Genomic DNA, 23,079 nt, shown 5'->3' on the forward strand with positions numbered 1-23,079 from the left:
CATTACGTTTCAGCTCAGTTCTTAAGTTGGTGCCTCAATGATCTTGTTCTTGGCATTCATTCTACCATGGACATTTGTGTCACTTTGGTTCTAATGAATAGTTAGGACAGTAGAATCCAAGGGTTACATGTGCATAGACTTCCTTCCTACTTACTGAGGAGATTATTTCCCAGCCTAGCATTGAAAGTTCACCTAATCTATTCTGTATGCTGAGTTCCTCAGCGTAAACTCCTTTTCCAAACTGTACAAGAATGTCTTTTTCCTGTTGTGCTTTTGTTCTTTTCCCCTGCTGTGTTTTCTGCCTGGGTGTTCTTCCCTTGTATGTCTGTATTTCCCTGCCCTCCACATTTTATCTGGAATTTGGCCCTTTACACACACACACACACACACACACACACACACACACACACACGCACACGCACGCACACACACACACACACACATACACACATATATATTTCAGCTAAACCAATCATAGATTAAAACAACAACAACAAAGCTAAACCATGCTATGTATGATTAGTACAACTCTGGTTTCTTCACAGACTTTACAAATTCTGACTCTTCAAAACACTTCAAAGGATTGAAGCATTGTACAGAAAAGTAAGATGCCTGGAGCCTTCGCATGCTAAGGATTAACTTTTAGGAAATGAGATGAATAGAGAGAAAAGCAAGGACAGGACTATAAGTAGAAGGGAAATTTTTGTGTGCTCACTTGGCGTGAGGTGGAGAAGTTACCTGCATGACAATAATGATGGACATTGTGTAAGCAGACTCTGGAGTTAGCTGACTAACTACAGCAGTTGGCATTTTCTGAGGGCATACCATGTCCCGGGGCCCATTGTGCCAGCTGCCAGGAATACATGGATGAGGGAAAAGGAGTTCCCTCTGCCCTTGAGAAACCACACACCAGAGGGAGAGCTCAGATTGGTAAACAGTTACTTGGCCATACAGTGTAATAATGTAACAGATGAATTGTCAGATAAAGTGAAAGGAAAAGTCTAGAGGTGACAACCAGAGTAAGAGATGAAGGGGAGTAGGAGTGACACTTACCCTCATTAGAGAGGTGAGAGGTTGTTAACTACAGGATTGGGTGACTGACAGGCAAAGAATCAGGGGCAGCTAGATGCTGGTGGCTGTAATACTGAAGCCAGCCTGGGAAGGAAAGTTGTGAGATTCTTATCTCCAGTTAACCAGCAAAAAGCCAGAAGTGGAGCTGAGGCTCATGTGATGAGTGCTAGCCTTGAGCTAAAAAGCTTACAGATAGTGCCCAGGCTTGAGGCAAAGCTCCAGGACTGGCAAAAGGAAGGAAGAGAGAGGACCAAGGATTAGTGCAAATTCAGGCACAGAAATGAGAGTTTATTTGTTCTAGAGAGTTTGTGGTTCCAAAACCTACACACATATACATACATGTATATATGTAATATATATGTATACATGACATGTATAAAGTATATGCGAATTACTTACATATGTCATATTTTATTCATACATAATCTATATAATATGAACTGTGCTTATATGTAGTAAGACATTTTGTAGTATATGCAATTAATCGATGCATAAAGGTTCAGTAAATGCTGAGAACTTTGCTAAGCAAAGTATTACCTAATTTAATTCTCACCTTGGGTATCTAATCCTTATACCATACTTCTAGACAAAGAACCTGAAGTCTGCTTGGAGGGACTGTGCACGTTACCCAGGGACACGTACCATGAGCACACAGGCCTACCTTTCTCTGAGTTAGATTGGCCCATAGATATGAGTTTCCCATGTTACCAGTGACCACAGACATTTCTAAGTAACGGTTTAATGGTTAGAGGGTACTATGGAGGGAAAACAGCAACAACTACAAAGTGCACAGAAAGAAACAGGGAGGGGTGAGAGGGCAGGGCAGGTACAGGCATCCAAGGCAGATCTGATTGCTTCCACTGCTTTGCCAGCCACTCTCTGTCCGCATCTGTACTTTGATGCAGGACTTGTTATTACAAGTGAGGCCTCTGTACTTGTTCCTGGTTCTGGTTACTGTCAAACAGCAGCAGGAGGAATGACTAAAGGAATATGAAGGCACATGCTTAAAAGAAATGTATGATCACATTGTCTGAGTCCTTGAGTTGTTCAATACCAATAGTTCTGCATTCATGTCAGTATGTAGTGAGTGTCTGCCACAGCTGATATCTGTGCTAGGCACTGCTGGGAATTGGAACATGAATGATTTAACAAGCGTATAAACGTCATGCCTTCATGCCACACCTGGTCAGCCACACATTCAATAAAGAAGGGGAATGCTGGGCAGTAAAGAGTTAAGGCCCATAAAGCAGGAGGCTCTACTTAGCTCTGGAAAGATGCTAAGGACTTACATAATTTTAGGATGATTTGATGGTTCCATTATGCATTTACAACTACACTAGATAATCTTGATTTTCTCATGTCACGTGGTGGGCTTGTCACTTTATTTACAGGTGCAGATATTATTGGGACACTTTATTTTACTGATGTCTTGCAGAGTTGGCCATTAGACTAGAGTTGAGCTTTCTTGTGAGGGGGGTGGATAAGCAGCATGAAGGATCTCATTCCTGTCTCCAGGGAGTTCTGTGTCATAAAAATGGATTTTATAGATCCTTGTTCAGGGACAGACATTAACAATAACCTTGAAGTGGAACTTTCCTTACCCATCATGATGAAGATTGACAGGTGACAGCTTGATAATTCTTTTATTTTACTTAAATAGCAACATGGCCAAATAAACTTCTCAGCTCATTTATTATAACCACATGTTTGTATTTATAGAAGAAGAGGTGCTAATTCCTTAGTACATTAACAGGTCGCATTCAGATTGTTCTATTTCTATTTTGGCACAAAATTGCTAAAGAGAAACATCATTGAGGCAAGTTGTAGTTGTACAATATCAAATCATTACATAGTAAATTATATATTAAATGAGCATCTTGACCTGAGCAGGAGCTTTGAGTGACAAGACAGTTACCTTAAGTTCTTCATTGTTTACTTAACATTTCTTCAAGTCCAACTTTATTATAGATTATTACATTTTCTTTTTGATAAATTTCTACATTTCCACCAGCAAATGTAGTCTCCCTTTTTAAAATGTCATAAATGACCTGGAATTCCAGAATGGATTTTCAGAGACCACAGAAAAACCTCTTTAGTGTATACAATAAATAATGTATTTTTTTTTTAAATTTCAGACGTAGTCATATAGGTGTATGCATGAATCTTGCCAACCCTTGGGCAATTATAATTTCCATACCAAAATGTATGAGTTTTTACTTGACTATTACTGTGTTATACATTAAGTAATAGTTACCATAGCAACCTTTGCATCACACTATATCATTTAAATATAAAATGTTGTGTTTCTTTATAAGTAAAGACAATGTTTGAATGTTTGAAATGTTTGTTCAAGGTCAGTTAAATTCATTGGGAGTTATGCAAATTCTGAACCAAAATTATCAAGTACATTCACTTATATTTTTGTCATAAGGAAGAAGTAAAAGAATTTCTTTGAGTAGAATATAAACATTCATTAAGTGGCTATAATTGGTCTTGCAAGTGGAGAAACACAAAATTGGACCATACTTGTCATTTATCAAGGGCTAATCTGGTAATAAGAATATGTATTTATCTAATATCATATGATGTAAAATTCTACTACCTGTAAGATATTTCTTATTTTTGTAAACACCTGGTTAGCTAACTGTAACTAATTCTGATCCTGAATCTAGTTGAATTAGCAGTAGCAGTTTGTTCCTGCCTGCAAAAGCAAAATTAAATGAGCCACTGAAGAAATCCTTGTGGCAGTTCCAGGAAAATGGCTACTTAAGCTCAAATTATTGAGACTGTTGGCCAATTCTTTATTAAATATGGAAAAATCCTAGTCATTTCTTTTTGGCATTGCAACTGTAGGCCATGAGGCTATCATCATTGTTTATGTAGACTCCCATATTTAATTATTTTCCAGATTGTGTGTGTGTGAGAGAGTAAGACCTTGAAAAACTATTATGTCAGAGTGTACTTTGATCTGAAAGTGGAGAAGAGTGGAATGGCATTCTCAACTTTTGGTGATCCTTTTGGATTATAACATGGCACAGTGTGAGAGAGAGGAAGGGAGGGCGAGCTATGTACTGAGCACCAGCTCTGCGAGACATTGTGCATATGTTGTTTCTTCTCCTGATTGTCTGTGATAAAGCTTTTCTGAGTTCCTTTCCACTGAGGCTGGGAATACGGTTTCCAGCATTTATATAACTAACCGCTCCTGTCATTGCCAGCATGCCTCTGAGCTAGACTGCAAACTCTCCCCCAACCCCTTAATACGCTTGAATTTTACTTCATATTGGCTACCAAACACAATGTGTGCTACACATTCACCGTGGAAATAAGACACATTAACCAGAGCCCTTAAAAGAAACTATTTGCTAAATGATCATTTCAATCATTTGCAGTTCTGTGCAGCACAGCAACAATTCACCAAGTCCCTGATGGTTAACATTATCTCTGCTAGCTTATCTTTCTCTTTTCCCCCCAAGTTCCCCTTTTGCTGAAACCAACCATAGGGTAGACATCTCTATAAAGGTGCCTCCCTGGACCTTTGGGAATTAGGAATAAAGATAGTCCAAAGACTGACCTTCAGTTCAGAGCTTTGAAGTTCAAAAGTGGACAGGTGGAAATATTGTGCTCTTCATTGCCCTTTGGTGTGAGATATATTCTAGGTTGCAGAGTAAGTGCCAACAGCAGCAAAATTATCGCCCCCTCCTGCTACTGTAGTAAGTCAGCAATGGCCCTTCTGTGGTCAGAATGGCAAATTCAGCAGCAGCTATTCGACAGGGATTTGCAAAAACTTCCCCATGGCGGTGAGGAGTCTTATTCAGCAGTGTCTTTGAAAACCCAATTTGGTGAAAAATTAGCTATGTAGAAATGACCTCGGTTGTAATAAAAAGGACCTTTAATCTGTAACTTTCCTCCATATATGTTTTGCACTTAACCCTACCAAGTCTATCATGTATTTTCACAAATATCCAACATTCCTGTTTGGTTGTGGTTCCGAATTTTAATTCCATTTTAAGATTTAAATTAAAAGAGAAATCCTTGGCTGTATAGAGTCAGCTCGACATACAAAGCCACTATACATCACTTAGGTTTGTGATGAAAGAATAGAATTGCAGCTGTGTGCGTACGAGAATACCCAAACATGAATTAGACTCACGAGCATTTGGCAATAGTTCAGAAAAGGAGCTTAATCTGGTTTCATCTGAGGCTGCTTTTCTCTATTCTGCAACATCCCCCAACATGTTGTGTCTGATATCAGATCACAACGTAAGACGAATGACTCAAAATCAGAGAAAGCCCTAAAATCCATGGGCACATTTCCCCCCAGAGATTTTGGTTTTCTTTTTCACTTTTTTTTTTACCCCCCTCTCAGGGCCCAACTCTAAAATTCAAGGTCATTCACCTATTAGATGAATTAATTACAAGCCCCCCCCCAAAGCAACATGCACCATATTCTGATCTCACTCGTATCTATAATTAAGGGTAAATATAATCTTCCTTTTTAGAAATGAACCACCCACCCATTACATTTAAAGTGCTGACTGAAATGAAATAATAGTTCAGAGCAAGATGATTTTAGTTTAACAAGAAAAAAAAGTTGATAATTTAAGCTTCAAGCAGTTAGTTCTATTTTTGATTACCATTCAGTTATAAATCTAATTTGAGGTATATGCTGGCTTTCTGTTTCTCAAGTTTAATTCATGGTTTGCCTCCTTGGTTGCATAAGCAAAGTTTAGTGGTTGACCAAAGATGTTAAGAAGATACACCCCTGCCCCCCCTAAACCCCACACATAATTCTGGAGCCACGAAATACAGACTGGGTTGAGACTCTTAGAAGGATAGGCTGAGGCCCAGATCTTAAGTAAAACAAACAAAAAATAGTTGAAACAAACCCCCTGAGGCTGCTTCTGGCATATGAATGGCTGTGCCACTACTACTGATGGTTTGCTAGAGAATAAAGTCTGGGGGTAAACTCCCAATCATTTTAACCTGGTGGACAGAGTCAGTGTATTTTATTTTTTGGGTAGGGTATCTTAAGTCTTGACACTGTTTGCTTTGGTTGTGAATAAAAGGAAAGAACTTGTCTCATCACACTGTAGACAGTTAAGCAAAACAGTCCACCATGAGTTAAGATTTACAGGTTAGCTCTATGAGATGCCGCATCTTGGCTTCCAGTGTTTCCTGGCAGACTCTGGCAGCTGAGGACTGGGTCCCAGCAAAAACCACAGAGCATGAGGTTGCACAGGGGAACAACCTAAAACCTTTGTAATCCTATTTAAGGCAAGGATGAATCCGCCAGTTTTGAAAGTAGACTTAGTTTTAAACTTAACTTTCATTAAGTATAAATTTACTTTCAGACCCATGAATACACCTAAGAAAATTCCTAAGTACATAAATGCCATTTTTTGCGCTATTTACTTAATTTGCCTTAAATCAAATTCAAGTAACTTTTATTTTTTAAAATACATAAAGTCAGGTTTTTTTAGCCAGTGAAATTTTTAAAATCTTTCTCATGGCTACAGAGAATTCAGTGTGTGACGTAAATGCCAAACAATAGTAAGTAGTTATTGTTCACTTTACAAGTATACTCTACAATAAGAACCCATATATTTTTATCTTCATTTTCCCTAAGGGGGTGATTAGAGCCCCCTTAAGTATGAGGAAGTGTTTATTTTTGTTGCTTTACAAGAATGATTCTATTGTCCCCAGTGAAAAAGAAAAGGAACAAACAAGTCTAAAAAGACAGAGACAGGAATATGCTTTGTATGAAAGGAGGTGGTTGGGGGCAGTAGTAGGAACAAGTGCTAGGTGTTTGGAAGTTCTACTTGATCTTTGTATAGCTACTGCTCAGAGTTCATGTGGCTCTTTTGCGAGAATTGGACGCATGATCCATGAACTGATTTTTTTTTAATACGAACAACAGTATGGTCATCTTTAGCCAGTCAGCTGTTTTCCTGTTACCTTCTTATATTTTGCACAGCTCTCTATTGCGAATACTGCTGAAACCTGCATGTATGTTTTTAGTTTGGCCTATTAAATACATCTGCTTTCCTGAGAATGAAAGTTTTGCCACCAGGGCCTGTAGAAATTTATCAGTGGTTAGGCTCACTCAGATGGGAAATATTTCTGCATATTTATTCAGCCTTTTTTTTGCAAATGTTTATATTTTTTTCAGGTAAAAGAGAATTGGAGAAATAAAGCTAATGCCTCTGAGAACAATGCCTGTATTACTGGTAAACATAAGTTGCTGATAATGTTATTTCCATGGAGCTGTTGGTGTAGCTCAGTGGTAGAATGATGAAGCCCTGGGTTTGATTCCCAGCACTGTAAAATTATAACAATTATGGAGTAATAAAATAATAATAATAATACTAAAATACTGTCATTAACAAACTCTTTCCCAGTGAAATGAAGACGTATTTGTAGATTTATCAGTCCATAGGAGAGTTTGACTTTAAATCATATGGTTGCTTTATCTATGAAGAACCCATTGGATTAAGACTTAAATAAATATAATAAAACTTTAGACAAACAAATAAAAATCACAATTTCCAAAAGTGTAATTTTATGTTGAGATTCTAAATTTTTAATGTGATTTTTTTAATGATAAAAATTGATGTTGTATTAGTAAATTCTTAATTTAGGAAAAACTTTCTCATGATGAGTTTTTGTGTTTGTTTTTTTAGTTTGTCACTGGATAGTATTGTAACATCTCTTCCAAGTTTGGGAGAGGCAATAGTTGAGCATGCAGCTGTCAGAATTTTAGCTGCAGCAATCTGCATCCTATCAGGTCTTTACATGACAAACATGAAGATGCTCACAGTGAATTTTTACTCAGTTTATGCTTTCAACCTTAAATCTAAGTGTTGAAATTTTATTCTAATGTAATGTTTATTGGGTATCTCTTTAAAAAAAAAAAAGTCCCGGCTAGAGAGTAAGCTTGTCAGTCACTGATTAGTCCTTTATATAGTACCTATGCCAACACTGGCAACAGAGAGGTCTCTTTATGATATTTAGCTATATAATGGTGGTACGGGAGGCTTTGAATTTCTGATTTTCCAGCTTATGGGTCATATTTGACCAACTGCTTTCACAAGAAGACATGCCACTTTGTTGAGCTATTTAGGAATCAAAAAGACTGTCTTAATTTAAAACAAGGACCCTTTGTTTTAGTTGGTGACTGCCTTGTGAAATTTTTCAGTTCTCAGTGGGTTAACCAGGGAACAGGGGCAGAGTCATAATTGGCCTATTTAGAGTATTTTGCATGTGAATAGTGCGTTAGAGAAGCATCCCGAAGTCTGTTGTGAGTGACATGGTGATTAGAATTTAGATTAGGGAAAACACATTCTGTACTTTATCAAGGACAGTAATTAGTTCAGTCAGTAAAAGTTGATTACAAGTAACGATAAAGTTAGATTTTTTAGTACTTAATTTTAAAATTTCTTTATTAAACAGTAAATTTGTTCTTAATATAAATGGTACTATCTACACTTGTTTTATTGCATACCAGAATAATTAAAAGAACAATGTGTTCAATGCAGAGTATAATCAGGCGATTTATATATTATGGGTAAGTTTCTATGTGGCTTTTAGAAAATGTAATAGTATTATAGAAGCTGTCTTATGTCATCAAGTTTCGAAAGTTGAGTAATTTGTCATCCTGTGATAAGTTAACAATATTTGTAGAAGTTTTCTAGTGTTCAGGTTACTGTTTAATCTGTGGGACTGTGTTTTGGCTTCTGCTATTCCTTGAGAGACAGTTTATTCCAAAGCCCTCTGGTTTTTTTTCCTGGTAGTTTAGAATGCCTACTTTTTCTATCATCTTGCAAGTGTGAGCATTTGAATTTACCCTCTGTTCAGCTGTCCTTGTCTCTTTGTGGGCGCTGTGTCTCTTTGTGGGCGCTGTGTTAAGTTATGAAGGATCATGAGGTTCTGGGCAGGGAGGCTGCATTCTCAGCACAGGTTTGCGTCCACACTTACCCCCTCTGCGTCTCCGGGGAAGTCATGTGTGTTGGGAAAGTGAGCTTCTTGTGGATGCTTGAGAAGGCCAGGCACCGACAGTTCCCATATAGGAGCCTAATGCAAACATCCTTCTTCCAGAAATGCCATTTTCTTAGGAAACTGAAATGTTACCATCTGAAATGACTAAAACATACATCGTGTAACGGGAATCGTCTTCTACTCTCCTCTCAAGTAAAGGTTTAAGAATTCACAGACTTTGGGGCCAGCTTCCTGGACAGTTTTTCCTTTTTGGTTTGTGTTCTTTGACTTGGCAGATACTGATCTATCAATTGCATTGGTTCGACAGTATTGACACACAGGCTGGAAGAAAGTTGGTGAATGTAAAGAATTAACATTATTTGTTTTGTTTTGTTTTTCTTTTTAACTTTTTAGCAGAGTCTCCTTGGAGGGGACATGGACATGGGCAATCCAGGAACCCTTTCGCCCACCAAACCCGGCTCCCAGTATTATCAGTATTCTAGCAATAACCCCCGACGAAGGCCTCTTCACAGTAGTGCCATGGGTAAGGTCTTCCTATGTTTAAATACCTTGAACATTTATTAGCAGATTTGTTTCCTCACCTCTCCTTCCATTCTGTTTTCCCAGAAAACTCCATAAAATTTGGCCCCATTAAGTTCACCCCACCACCTGAGTAGTTCATTGGGTAGATCTGTTAAAAACTTACAGCAGCAAGGAAACTTTTCCTTTTCCCTTTCCTTTCCTTTCCTTTCCTTTCCTTTCCTTTCCTTTCCTTTCCTTTCCTTTCCTTTCCTTTCCTTTCCTTTCCTTTCCTTTCCTTTCCTTTCCTTTCCTTTCCTTTTTCCTTTCCTTTCCTTTCCTTTCCTTTCCTTTCCTTTCCTTTCCTTTCCTTTCCTTTCCTTTCCTTTCCTTTCCTTTCCTTTCCTTTCTTCTTCCCTTTCCCTTTCCCTTCTTTTCCCTTTCCCTTTCCCTTTCCCTTTCCCTTTCCCTTTCCTTTCCTTTCCTTTCCTTTCCTTTCCTTTCCTTTCCTTTCCTTTCCTTTCCTTTCCTTTCCTTTCCTTTCCTTTCCTTCTTTCCTTTCCTTTCCTTTCCTTTCCTTTCCTTTCCTTTCCTTTCCTTTCCTTTCCTTTCCTTTCCTTTCCTTTCCTTTCCTTTCCTTTCCTTTCCTTTCCTTTCCTCTTTCCTTTCCTTTCCTTTCCTTTCCTTTCCTTTCCTTTCCTTTCCTTTCCTTTCCTTTCCTTTCCTTTCCTTTCCTTTCCTTTCCTTTCCTTTCCTTTCCTTTCCTTTCCTTTCCTTTCCTTTCCTTTCCTTTCCTTTCCTTTCCTTCCTTTCCTTTCCCATTTTCTGCTTATTTCTGAGGTTCCCTTTGCTGCACAGACCAAGAAACTTTTAAAAAAAGTAAAAAAAGAGCAGCCAAAGTAGTGACAAATTACAATACTCTATCTTTCTTTGTATGAATAGAGCAGCATTTCTTTCTTTCTTTCTTTCTTTCTTTTTGCTAGAATAAAAGGTGATAGCAGTAACTGTAATGTGTTATGGTAATGATTTAAGGGAATCTGGTCTAATTTCAGTAGCTTCTTGGTTTGATGATATTTTAATTTGGAGAATGGGCACGTGGGAGCTCACGATATCTTCATTTTCTTTCAGAGGTACAGACAAAGAAAGTTCGAAAAGTTCCTCCAGGTTTGCCATCTTCAGTAAGTATTGCTTGTTTCTGCTTTGTTATTTTGTTCATCATGTGATGTTCGCCATTGATGGGAAAAGAACAAATGAGGTACTGGACACATAGCTCAGAGTGTGCATCTAGAATGCCGCAGAGAGAGACTGGCCTGTACGTCCAGCCTTCTGACCCACACTGGAGTGATTAATAGCATATCCACCGAGGCTGGGTGGTTTTGTTGGTATTCTTGCCTGGTAGATTGCCTGGTAGATTGCCTGGCAAAGGTGCCTGAAGTTCTAAGTTTTACCTGTCCTGGGCTTTGAGAGAGCATTAGTATTAGTCTCCTGTGTTGGTTCACTTCTTTGTCAGTATTATGATGCTTTGTGGATTTGCATGTGGAAGGAGATTTGTGGAATGGATTTAGGAAAAATTTACTTGAGTTTCAGCCCACAGTGCAGAGATAATGTCTCTGTTTTCTGGAGAGATTGCAGAATGAAGGCTGCAAAGGTAGCTGCTTCAGTAGCTGTTTGAGTGTGGGATACCAGATGACAGACAATTGACTTAGAAGAATCCAGCTGTAACCTAGGCATTCTGGATTTCTTTAAAAACTGTGTGTGTGGGGGGGGACTTCGAAGCTCTTAACACAGTAAAAATTGGTTGTGATTACACTAAATACATATTAGTGTGAAGTTTTGTATGCATTTTCAAATTTTATGTCCTAGATATTTTATTTGGTTTTGTCTATTACTGATACATCTGTAGTAATTCTCTCTTTAGGTAAACTGAAAGTTCTTTTTTCTCCTTTCTTGTTTTCCTTCTTTTCCTCCTTTTACTTTAGTCTTCCTTCCCGAGATAAATAGGTAGAGTTTTGAGAAGTATGGGTAATAGGCCTTATAAGTTCTTATACTTTAAAATAAAATTATACTTAGATTTCTGAAAACGTCCTATCAATGTACTTGCATATTAATGTTATTTCATTTGTACTAAATTAGAAGATTACTGGACTTTGCAAAATGTGCTAAGATTAGATTAATACAAACACCTGTGATTTGACTTGCTTTCTTTCAGTTCAGCTCATCCAAAAAGTATTTTTAAATGAATATATCAAAATAAGTTTTACCAGAAAACTCTGAATTTTTATATGCTGATTGTCACAGACTTGATAATGTTGAAGACACATCACAAAATTATTTGTAAATACTGAAAAAATCTTGTATATATATAAAAGACAAAGACAAGAAATGGTTATTCGTGACAACAAATATGTCATATTAAATTGTACCATGTTATTTTTCTCATGTTTATATTGCATCAAAATTGGTTAATATTCCCCAAGGATTATAGAAGCGTATCTTAAGCTTGAAGTTCATGGCAGAGTTGATGTAGATGAAGTTCTAGGTTTTTTGCCAACTTTACATGATGTAGTTCTCACCGCTGTTGACATTTTAAACATACCTAAACCTAATACTGACAGTATTAAGTACATTGAAGTCTATTTTGAGAGTTCTGAAATGACACTATTATTTTGGTTATAAGAGCTACGAAAACCAGCAATGATAATGCTGTTTATTCCTTGTATTAACATTTAACTTTTAATTTTTAACATTTTAACATTTAATTTTTTCCAAAGTGAAAAGTTAGCAGAAACCTCACAGTTTCTAAGAATGCTTTTGGTGTGGTGTTAGATGTTGAACGTGGTCAACAATTTCTTAATTCATTGTAAATTTTTCAGGTTTCTTAAAGCTAACTGGCCTCTGTGGACAATGTTACCAGTAGTTTTTTCCATTACTACTAAGACAGCTTATATATTGGTGGTATATTATTATATACTTGGGAAAACATAAAGGTTTTTTTCTGCCAAAAAATTAACATTTAATAGTTAAAAATTTAGTTGGCATGATTTGCTTTTTGGCTTTTGAGAAACAGATAGAATGAATTCTTCTTGGAGAATTTACATGGCTAAATATTTTAATGCTTCTTAGGTAATATTTTGGTAAATAGTCTTTTTTGGAAATTAACAAGGAGAAGGAATTTATAATTAAAACTAAAGTCTTATCTTTTTTGAACAGGAAGAATGAAATACTTTGGGTAATTTTTCAACTATTTGTTTGACACCTTAGGAATATCTCAATTTTGTTTGAATAATGACTTAACTTAGTACATATCAGCTTGTTGGTATATATCACATCTATGTCTATATCACTCAAAATGGGTATTTTCACTGGATTCCAAGAAGCTTTTGTTATGGACATGTAACACTTTTAGCTTCATTGCATTAAGATTTGTGAGTTTCTAGATCTCTGCCTTGTTTTTTTTTTTTTTTAAGTTCAAATGAACTTAATAAGCATTGATCTAAGAAAAAATACTTCTGAAATGTGTTTTATCATGTTATGAGTAGTTATTTAACAGTGAAAGTTTGGAGTGATCATAACCAAAGGAAGGCATTTCTATGTTTTCCTTGATCCATGTTTACCGTGATAATAGTAGTAAATCTGTCCCAGTCTGTTGTATCAGCTTCCTTTTAGTCCTTTTCTTCTTCAAAATGGGAGTCCTACTCTTCCATAAGAAAACACTGTTGACACCACTCATTATAGGTGAGAAGCTGAGCCTCACAGCCAGTACACTGGCTCTTCAAGACTATCAGGAAGAAGGAGGAGATTGTGTGGCTCAGTTTTGAAAACTGAGTCTACAGAGATAGACAGAGAGACAGAGAGAAAGATAACCTTGCCTGACACCATACCCTTGATGAGGAAGGATCCATGAACGTATATTTGTGCTCTGAGCCCCATCCAGAGATCACGGTCATGGTGGGGGCATGACAGTGGTAGGTAGTAGCAAGGTGACACAGAAACCAATCACAGGGTTCCCAGGCAAAGGCTTGAGGACAGAGGGAAGCCTTTCCTTTGTAGAGCAGAGACCTGACTTAGGGTTTGGGGTTTTGAGTGTTTGCTTGTTTAAGGAAAGGCTATGGGAAATGACAGTTACTCACATGCCCACAAAGCCCTGCTTACTGCTGTAAACCTTTTCGTGTTCTCTGCTCGTATTTTAATCCTGTGCCCTTTTATGTCATATCCCAATGTCTTATTGCCTTCACTTTCTGTTGAGACTTTAGTACTGTAGCTTTATCTTGGTTCATATTTGTGACAGTTTGTTTTGCATTTCTAATGTTTTGAATCTACATGTGTGCTTCTTGTCTTGTTATGTCTCTACATTTGCTTTTCTATTGGAAGCTGCATTTTATTGTAAATTTCATATTTTTCAACTTCACTTCCCTTTTGGTAAATTCTTTTTGTGTAGTTTAATAATCATGCACATTGACTCATGTATTCATGCAGAGAAAATTGTACAACATTAAATTTCAGCTTTGGCAAAATGATCCATAGTTCTTACTAGAAATCGACAAATACTTTCTAAACCTAGAAAGTAACAAGTTTAAAATGTGCTCTTTTATCAGACCCACAGAACAAAATGAAAACCTTTCAGACCAACATGTAAAGATAGAAAGCCTTGACCTAGTCAAAATTATATACTATTTTTTAAAAATCAGAATGTACCAACAGCCACAACTTGGTAGTGTAGTCAGTAGTTCTAATTTGAAATTTTGTACCAATGTTCTTCTAGAACTTAACAGTGCCTTGGAAGGTGAAATTTTAATTTCTGAGCAATGATTTACAGCTGCTTCTCTCTGTACTCTGATTGTTTCTCTATTTTTCATTTTTCCATAGTCTGTTTTCTGTTACATTGCATATTGATTTGTTAGAAATTCAGGAGGATCCAGGAGGCTTTATTTTTTTATTTTTTAGTTATGGTGAAAGATGTTTAGAGAAACTACACGCCAAGGATAGCAATCTCTACTAGCATAAAGAGTCTCAAGTTAGTTTTGAATGAGACAATTTGAGGGCTGTATCATTAGGTGAATTTGGGATGACAAAAACTCAGCATGCATTTAGTATTATGTTTATCAGTTTTCTTAAGAAAAATATCTTAGGTAAAATGTAATCATTAGATTTGGATTTGAATTGAAGATTTCAAATATGCGATAGAATTTATACCTTAAGCTTTTTTGGAGAAAGAAAAACACCTTTTGGGTTTTTTTTGTGTTTGGTAATTTTGGCCTAAGATACTTGAAGAAATCACAAGACTATTTAAAAGAAGAATTGGTATATTGTTTCTTTATTAGGGATTCAGAAATTCTTGATGATTGAAAAACATGATACCACCAGACACCTGTGGCCCACACCTGTAATCCTAGCTACTCAGAAGGCTGAGATCTGAGGATCACAGTTCAAAGCCAGCCCAGGCAGGAAAGTCTATTGAGACTCTTATCTCCAGTTAACCAACCAGAAAAACGGGAAGTGATGCTGTGGTTCAAGTGGTAGAGCACTCACTTGAGCTGAAGAGCTCAGGGACTGTGCCTACATTCAGGGTTCAAGCCCCCACGACTGACCAAAAAAAAGAAAAGAAAGAAAAACATGATACCTAAAATACATAAATTTCCTCCATTACTTTTGATATTGATAGAATACTGCAGTTCAGTAGGTCATTTGTTTTTTCTTGTCAAAAGATTTCAACTCGAAATGACAAAATTTTCTATGAAAACATTCTATTACAAGTAAATCGAGAATCAGCCGCTTGGGCTTGGCCCTCTGTGGTAACTTTTAGAAGTATCTAAGTGTGAGGTAAGATGTTTAAAGGTAGGATCTTTTCAAGGTCCTTTCTTAAAGAGAGATATGTTTTGGAAAGTATAACTAGGTGTTTACATCAAAATGTTAATTCTCAACATCTAACTTGAAATATAGTGGGCCCATTGTTTTTAAAGATATTACGCTATGAGATTTGAATATTAAAATATTGCTCATTAATTATGAAAATATATAGGTATGACAGAGATCAGGAAAAAGCAATTAAATCATCCGAAACAGCACTGAAGTATTCACACAGTTGAAGCAGTATTTATACATAACACTGGGGACCACTTTTAAATTGGAGAAAATAGTCAGTTAATGCTGAATTCAAAGACTTCAAGTTCACCCCATCTATTGTTTCTCTAGAAACCAATCTTCTCTCCATTGTACTTGGAGGTAAAAAGTAAAACAAATGCAGGAGGATTTTTTTTAGTGTTTATTTTCATTCGGGGTTCTTATTCCCTGAAAAATACTTCAAGAAGCACATAGAAAACACATGTCAAATGTCTAATAGATAGACCATTAGGTGTTCCAGATGTGCCAGAGTTTATGCAAAAGATTTCCATATCTCTTCCTTCTTTAACCATCCTCCTCCCTACCTGAGGAGCCTCAAACCTTCATCCTTTAAAAAAGATCATATATATGTATGTATATACACACATATATATACATACATACACATGCATGTGTGTATGTACATACATATGTATGTATTCTTTCTGCTCTTCCTATTTTGAATCTAAAAAAGAAATGCAAGGCTGTAGACAAAAATAAACATTAACCACAGATGAAAGGTTTGTGTATTTGTGAGCTATTCCTGGGTTATCTTTACAAATGAAAAGGATGTAAGCCTCACAGCCACATCATCATGTCCTTGCTCTCAGCAGAGGTGTTTTTCTAGCTGCCAGTGGCTGATTTTTCCCCCTACTATCTCTTAAGGTGTGCAAGATATAAGTTCCACCCCAAAACTTGCCCCACCCCCGAGTGTGCCTAGCGTGTGCTTTTATTTCTAATCAAGTTTTCAGAGTACTGTATCATCTGTTAAGATTTGTCAGGACTTTGGTTTAAACTCTTAGCAACTGGAACAATAGACTTGAGTGAAAATCTGCACTTATTTGTTCAGAAAATAAAAATACATTTTAGGAAACTGTGAATTTGAACTTTATTTTGTCACTGACACCAAAAAGTATATTTTGGTGTGAAATCTTTTAGTGTGAACCACTCTTACTTGGTTGCTTAATTATAGAAATCTAAGAAATTGCAGCAAGACTGCTTTTACCTTAGAAAGAGATTGTCACAAGGCTTATATGTAACTTGGAATTTCAAAACCTGTTCTCCTAACATCTGAGTTAACTGAATTTACCATATGTTTATGGGATAATATCTAATCGTGGCTTGTTGTTTGGTTTGATATTCATCTTTTTAAGTTTTAAAAGTTCATTCATTCAAATAATCTTTAACATTCTAAAATTTTCTTTTTTCTTTCTTTCTTTCTTTTTTTTTTTTTTGGCTTTCCCAATCACTGATGGTTTCTGTATTTTCAAGGTGTAATTTCCAGATTTCAAGCAATTCGAAAGTTTTTGTTTTAAAGTAGTAAGTAGAGTCCGGTACAGAGTTACAGAAGAAGAGCAAAGTTATCTTATAGCAAACTAACTAAGCTGTTTTCTTTTTGTTTTGTTTTGTTCTGTTCTGTTCTGTTCTGTTCTGTTCTGTTCTGTTCTGTTCTGTTTTTGTGCTGGTCCTAGGTAGGGCTTGAACTCGGTCTGGCCAGGTACTGTCCCTTGCACTGTTTTGCTTAAGGCTAATGCTCTACTACTTCAGCCACAGCTCTGCTTCTGGATTTTTTGGGGGGTACTTAATTGAGGTTAATAGACTCACAAACTTTCTTGCCAGGGCTGGCTTAGAACGGTGATTCTCAGATTTCATCCTCCTGAGTAGTTAGGATTGCAGGCATAATCCACTAGTGCCTGGGTTATTTTTTTCTCTTTGCTTTTTATTTTATTATTTTTGTGTCAGTTCTGAGGAATGAACTCAGGGCCTGGGCACACTGATCCTGAGCTTTTGTGTGAAAGCTAGTACACTACCACTTGAGCCACAAGTACATGTCCAACTTTTTGGTGGATAATTGGAGATAAGAGTCTCCCAGACTTTCCTGCTTGGGATGGCTTTGAACTATGAGCCTCAGATCTCAGCATGAGCTACTGGCTCCTGCCTTTGTTTCTTTTTAAAAGGAAATTGCACTACATTTTTAATCTGCTAGGTTGTCAGCTTTGACCTCCCTGTGTCTGGTCATGTTGGTGTAGCACAGTGTCATTATGAAGGAGTTAGCATTTACAAAATGCCGCACAAAATGTGTGGCTTTATTTGGATTATTTGATCTGAGCAGGGCAGCATGTGAATGATTCTGATTTTCCCCCGTTGCAGCTGCTGCCTAGGTGTAGCGATCTGAGAAGTTCCGTACTTCACTTGAGCATATACTCCCTCTTCAGAGAAGTTAGGGTAGTGCAGAGCTTTCTGCAGTTGGTAATAGTTCAGGGCTGCAAAGCAGAGATGATTTCAGTTCTGGTGAGATGCATACCTTTCCATTCCAAAAGCATGTGAGAGCTCTGCTTTGCAAAGGGCATTTTAAGAATGATATTTAAGTGGCTTAGTGGCACCATTGCTGTCTCTCTTGTGATTTTGCCATCAGAGGAATCAGTCATAAATTTGCTGCTAGGGTGGGAAGTTATCTGTAAGCATTTACTTCTGGAGTAATCAGAAGAGGTTTCTACGTGTGTTAAATTTCACTGAACGTGTTTTTGACTATTCAGTAGAACAGAGAATGGGAGCCTTCCTTTGCAAAGCTCTTTCATAGCCGACTCTAAAGCAAATTCCTTGGTGAATTGACCTACCAGTAGCAATGAAAGGGAACTTCTTTTGTGCGACATGAGCTGATATTAGAAAGAGTTGTGTTTTGTGAGAAAAAAAAGACCTTTGTAGTACATTTAGTCAGGAAAATCAGTGTCATTTATCACACGAACATAGAAAAACTGTCACTGTAACCACTTGCCATTAGCACTTAGGGATTTTAGGGAAATGCTGTTTTGGAACAATTATTTTGATACCATCTGAGAAAGAGTACCTAACTGCCTACAGCAGCCGCCTCCCTCCCCAACTCGTATCATTCTAAATATGCCTCCTGGATTATACTTATAATAATATTGTAATGGCTTTCATTCTACCGATTGGCACAGTATATCATTATATCATTAGCTGCTGGGAGAAAGCAGTTTCAAGTAGGTGGCTGATTCTTAGTGTTAATGTTTTCAAGTAACCCTGTTTGGGGAATTGGGCTGTTTCACAGGTGCTCAGGTGTATTAGCACAGGGTACAATAATATTTTCTGGCTTGCTCATTAGGAAATGAATTTGAAGCACAAGATAATTCAATAATAGGCAGGGTATAAAAACTGGGGCTGGATCTTAACAAACTTTATTAACTTGAGATGTTAAGAGATGAGATCTAAATAAAATGTCTAAGTCTGTGCACATAGTACTTGGTTGTCATTACACTGCAGCGGAGGTTTTTTTTTTAATTAAAGAATATTTGTGGTCCAGAAACTAAGACTTGTTGAGTCTGAGTGTGTGTGTGTGTGTGTGTGTGTGTGTGTGTGTGTGTGTGTGTGTGTGTGTGTGTGTAACCTTTAATCTGAGTAGAAAGCAAGCCTGTTTCTGCAACTGTTGTACTAATGGAAAGATTTGCTATATAATAAAAAGCAACAAATTCTGCCATCAACTTCTAAGGCATACCCACTCCTTGAGTGAAATTTTATTTATGACACAGTGGGGGCTCCTCAGGCAGTGCATTGAGAGGAAGTTTATTTTTAGAAGTCTATGGGATGCAGACACATATAATCTGGAGCTTAATTGATATGGCTGGGGAAAAAAAAACCAGAATGGAATTGTGCAAATTTAGTAGGGACAGATATAGTTGGGATTATAAAATTCAAACCCTGGTGGCAATTATTTTTCGAACAAATGCTGTTGTGTTTTCTCTTTAGTAAGTTGTACCAACAACTTTGCTTTTCCGAGCAACTCCTGATGACAGATGGGGAGTTACCCAGGTGGGAGGGGGAAAGGCATTTTCAGATGTGTACATGCATTCACTCATTCTGTTCTTCATTTCAGTTTATTCCAAATGTGTTTTAACTAAATTGAAGACCAGGCACTTGATAGAACCACTAAGACCCTGGGTGTAGCTGTGAAGCCTTACCACTGACAAGGTTCTTCCTCCCTAATGAAATTCACGTGGTGGTGTCTCTGACATCCCAATTTGTGAGAATAGCTTGAACATTTTAAAGAGTGTAATGTCTGGCCGGTTAGCCAATTCATGCATTCACAGAGAAAGTAGTTTTTGTCCCCTGGCTTATTATGGAAATTCTTAGTCTGTTTCTTCAGTTAACACCCCATTGAAAACAGTGAGGGATGTATTTTAGGTACATTTTTTAATCCCATTTAAGCCAACCTTATTGCCTTATGAATAGTATTATTATTTAGAAATACATGTCCAGTGAGTGGATGTAGGCAGAATGGTGATGTGATAGAGTAGAAATGACACTGTACTGTAAATAAAAAGCCTTTCATTGCATGTCTTGATATCCTGTGCTCATCTGGAGGCCTTGTTAAGTCACAAACCTGGACAGTTTTCTATAAAATGTGGTATATATAGAAGCTGTGTAATAACATGATAGCAGTATACTGGTACTAAGCCTTTCCCCTGATGCTTATTCTGGGCTGAGCATGGTTCTAAGTACTTTGCAAGTGTTAAGTCATTTAAGCCTATAAAAATTCTGTGAAATAGATAGTATTGTGGGTTTTTTCCCCCTCTGGATAAAGAAACTGAGGCCCATGATGGGGAGGAAACCTGCTCAAGCTCACACCCCTTGTAAGAGGCAGAGCTAAGACTTGGGTAGTCTGTCTGGAAGGTTCCTGTGTTCTGAGCCGTGACGCAATCTGTGCTGCCTACAACTGTTCATCCCCCTCTGCAGAGCAAAAGGCTCTCTACAACATGGTTATTGTTTGCGTAGAAAGCATTTGACTATCTGGAATAAATTAAAAATTAAAAAGTTTGCATTTCCCCAGAGACCCTCAATACCTTCATGGTATGGCTGTGCACAACCTCTCCCTGACAGCTCAGTTCCGGAAGAGACAGGCAGAGCATTTCCGGAAGAGACTGTATATTCTGGATAAACATGGACTCTGACAAGCTTGCTTTTAGGTGCCTGTGCTGTGCACACACACATACGCACATACATATTATATTTCATTATTATACATCATAGTGCTGAAGTGATGAGCACTGGCAATGGTGGCACCCATTCTTCTGGCGCTTAAGGAAAAAGGGAGACATGGCAGCTACCTTGAGACCATTAATAGCACAATAGAGTCTCAGACCGTCAATGCATGCAGAAGTTAGTTAACACAGGTCACTCGCTTCATCTGAAATTAGGAAATATGTCAAGTTCCTTTTGTGTCATTTTATCCTTATATGACCACCCTATTTCAGACAAAGCACCTGGTCAGCCTACTCAATACCGAAACTGACAATTTTACAAAGTTGTTAGTTCTTGACTTGGGATATCAGGCCCAGAACCCCTAGTGCAGCCATTTGTTTCTACCTATATCAGCCCTGCTTTTAGGTGAGCAGGCTATACACGCTCTTTCTTGCTTACTGTATCAATAACGTGGTAGAATAAACAGGTCTGAGGGCGGCCCTTCCTGGCAGTGCATTGCGGGGAAGGGGATGGAAGGGGTTTTCTTTTGGTAGGGCTAGCTCCAACCAAGTGGAGACTTGAGCATGGGGTTTAACGTCTTCTGACAGCATGAAGTATGTGGACTGTGTGGGCCTGGGTGGCAGTCAGTTTGCTTCTCTTTCAAAGCAGTGTTGAATTTCTTTAGTACATTTCTAACATTAAATCAGAATAATTGAAAGATTTTTGGTTTTTAGAGGAAAGCTAAGGAGTCACTGGATGCAAGCCTTTGCTCTATTATAATGTGTCTTTTCTCAGTTCCAACTCTTGAATTTGTAAATATAATTTTGCTTGTCAGCTATGAGACAGTTAAAACTTTTTTTTTAAAAGAGCTGCTTAGATAACTCTTCTTATATTTAAAGAAACAAAACAATACATCTTCCCAAACAGTGGAGGAAGGGTGGGCAGAAACATGATCTTAAAATTCTACAATGTCCTTTGCTCAGCCAGTTTTAATATGCGGACACACCAGACACCAAATCCCGTTCTTCGGAAAGGTCCCTCTGGGGACCTTTGGGGAGCCCTGAGCCTCACCTCACTCACCCTGCTGACTCGAAGCAGGCGTGGTTCTCAGAGATGCTGCCCTTTGGTGAGAGGCCCAATAGTTCAGATCCAGCCACCCCTCATTTGTAATCATTGCCACCTTGTGGATTACAAAGGATATTGGTTTCCATCAAACTTCCATTTCAGTTTGGCTTCTCATGGCAAGAGCACACTGGCAGTGGAGGGCTGGGGTTCCTCACCAAAAGGATCCCGGTTTGTTCAGTAACACCTCACTTCTCCTCTCACAGTTCATTTATGATTCTGATGAGAGTGTTTTTTCAGGAAACACACATTTCACTTTTTGACCTAGGAGCATCTGTTAGAATTTTTTTTTAATACTACTTTGGCATTCTGAAAGTGTTAATGTCTTTCATATCTGTTTAATGCTATTTAGGGATATTTATGATCACCTCTTGGTTACTCAGGGTAAAGTGTGTCGCAATTTTTTTTAAACAGACAGGAAAGCATTCACATGAGGAAACAGATTGCCTTAAACATGTGCTTCCTGTGACAGTAAAAAGAACAAATTAGATTTAACACTGTGTAATGAATGTATAAATGTGTACATTTAAGCTCTTAAAAGCTTTATGTTCAGTTTTGGTCACAACAAAAAGTGAGTCACCTGGAAAAATAAATGATGCTTGGGATACCGGCAGACTCTTCACCTGCTGGCGCCTCCTTGAGCTTGTGAAAAATGTCGGAGAATGCCAGCGCGAACGAGCCCGTCCACGGCACAGGCAGAGGTTACACGGGGTTAGGGGCTGATCTGTGTATCGAGTCTAGAGATGGGAGTGCGCTGGGAGGGGGGAGAATTTTTCTGTTTGTCTTTTTCCCCTCTCTAAGAATCAACGAGCAGCTTCATTGTTCTGAATTCCAAGTATCCCTCTGCCTTTCGTGAAAGAAAAAAAAAAAAAGATGTTTCCTTACTAGACCTGAGTACAATTTCATTATAGGAGGAAAAAAAAGGACTCCTTTTCTTATGTAATTCAGTTTGTGCTGGAGGATGCTGGCTGGCAGGGAGTGAATAGAATCTGAGTTCATCTTTCCAGTGAGACAGGAGCATTGAATTGGAGGGTGTGAATTCTGTCCCCAGCAGAAGAGGCCCTTGTGGCCATTTCTGTCTGAGCCTGGCCGATGGTGCCTTTCTGTCCCTTGTGCTTTCACAGCTAAGGGTTTGTGGCATGCTTACCAGCTCTCTAGCCAAGGAGAGCGGGGACGGAGTTCCTCAGGGGAGGGCATGTAGTTTGGGGACATCTGACTCTCTTACAGTGCATCCTGAGGCACTAATATCAAAACAGCCTGCTTGTCGTCGCACTGTGGGGCAGTGCTTTTTTTGGCTGCCGTGGTCGGAATGAAATG

The 23,079-nt window shown here is 37.9% G+C and overlaps 1 protein-coding gene across 13 annotated transcripts in view; it reads left to right on the forward strand.

The window, feature by feature from the left end:
* Nucleotides 1-23,079, forward strand: part of Tcf4 (transcription factor 4) — a 355,777-nt gene that overhangs the window by 217,645 nt on the left and 115,053 nt on the right. For 9 of the 13 annotated variants that reach the window (XM_070029076.1, XM_070029075.1, XM_070029078.1 and 6 more), the window contains 2 exons: nucleotides 9,460-9,589; nucleotides 10,693-10,742. In XM_070029076.1, coding sequence (XP_069885177.1) covers nucleotides 9,460-9,589; nucleotides 10,693-10,742 — 180 coding nt within the window. The remainder of the gene's footprint in view (nucleotides 1-9,459; nucleotides 9,590-10,692; nucleotides 10,743-23,079) is intronic. The other 4 variants (XM_070029077.1, XM_070029079.1, XM_070029089.1 and 1 more) reach the window with 1 other exon arrangement.

The sequence above is a fragment of the Dipodomys merriami genome, unplaced genomic scaffold (assembly GCF_024711535.1).
Source record: "Dipodomys merriami isolate MVZ:Mamm:240054 unplaced genomic scaffold, mDipMer1.0.p SCAF_2, whole genome shotgun sequence".
NCBI classification, from domain to species: domain Eukaryota; kingdom Metazoa; phylum Chordata; class Mammalia; order Rodentia; family Heteromyidae; genus Dipodomys; species Dipodomys merriami.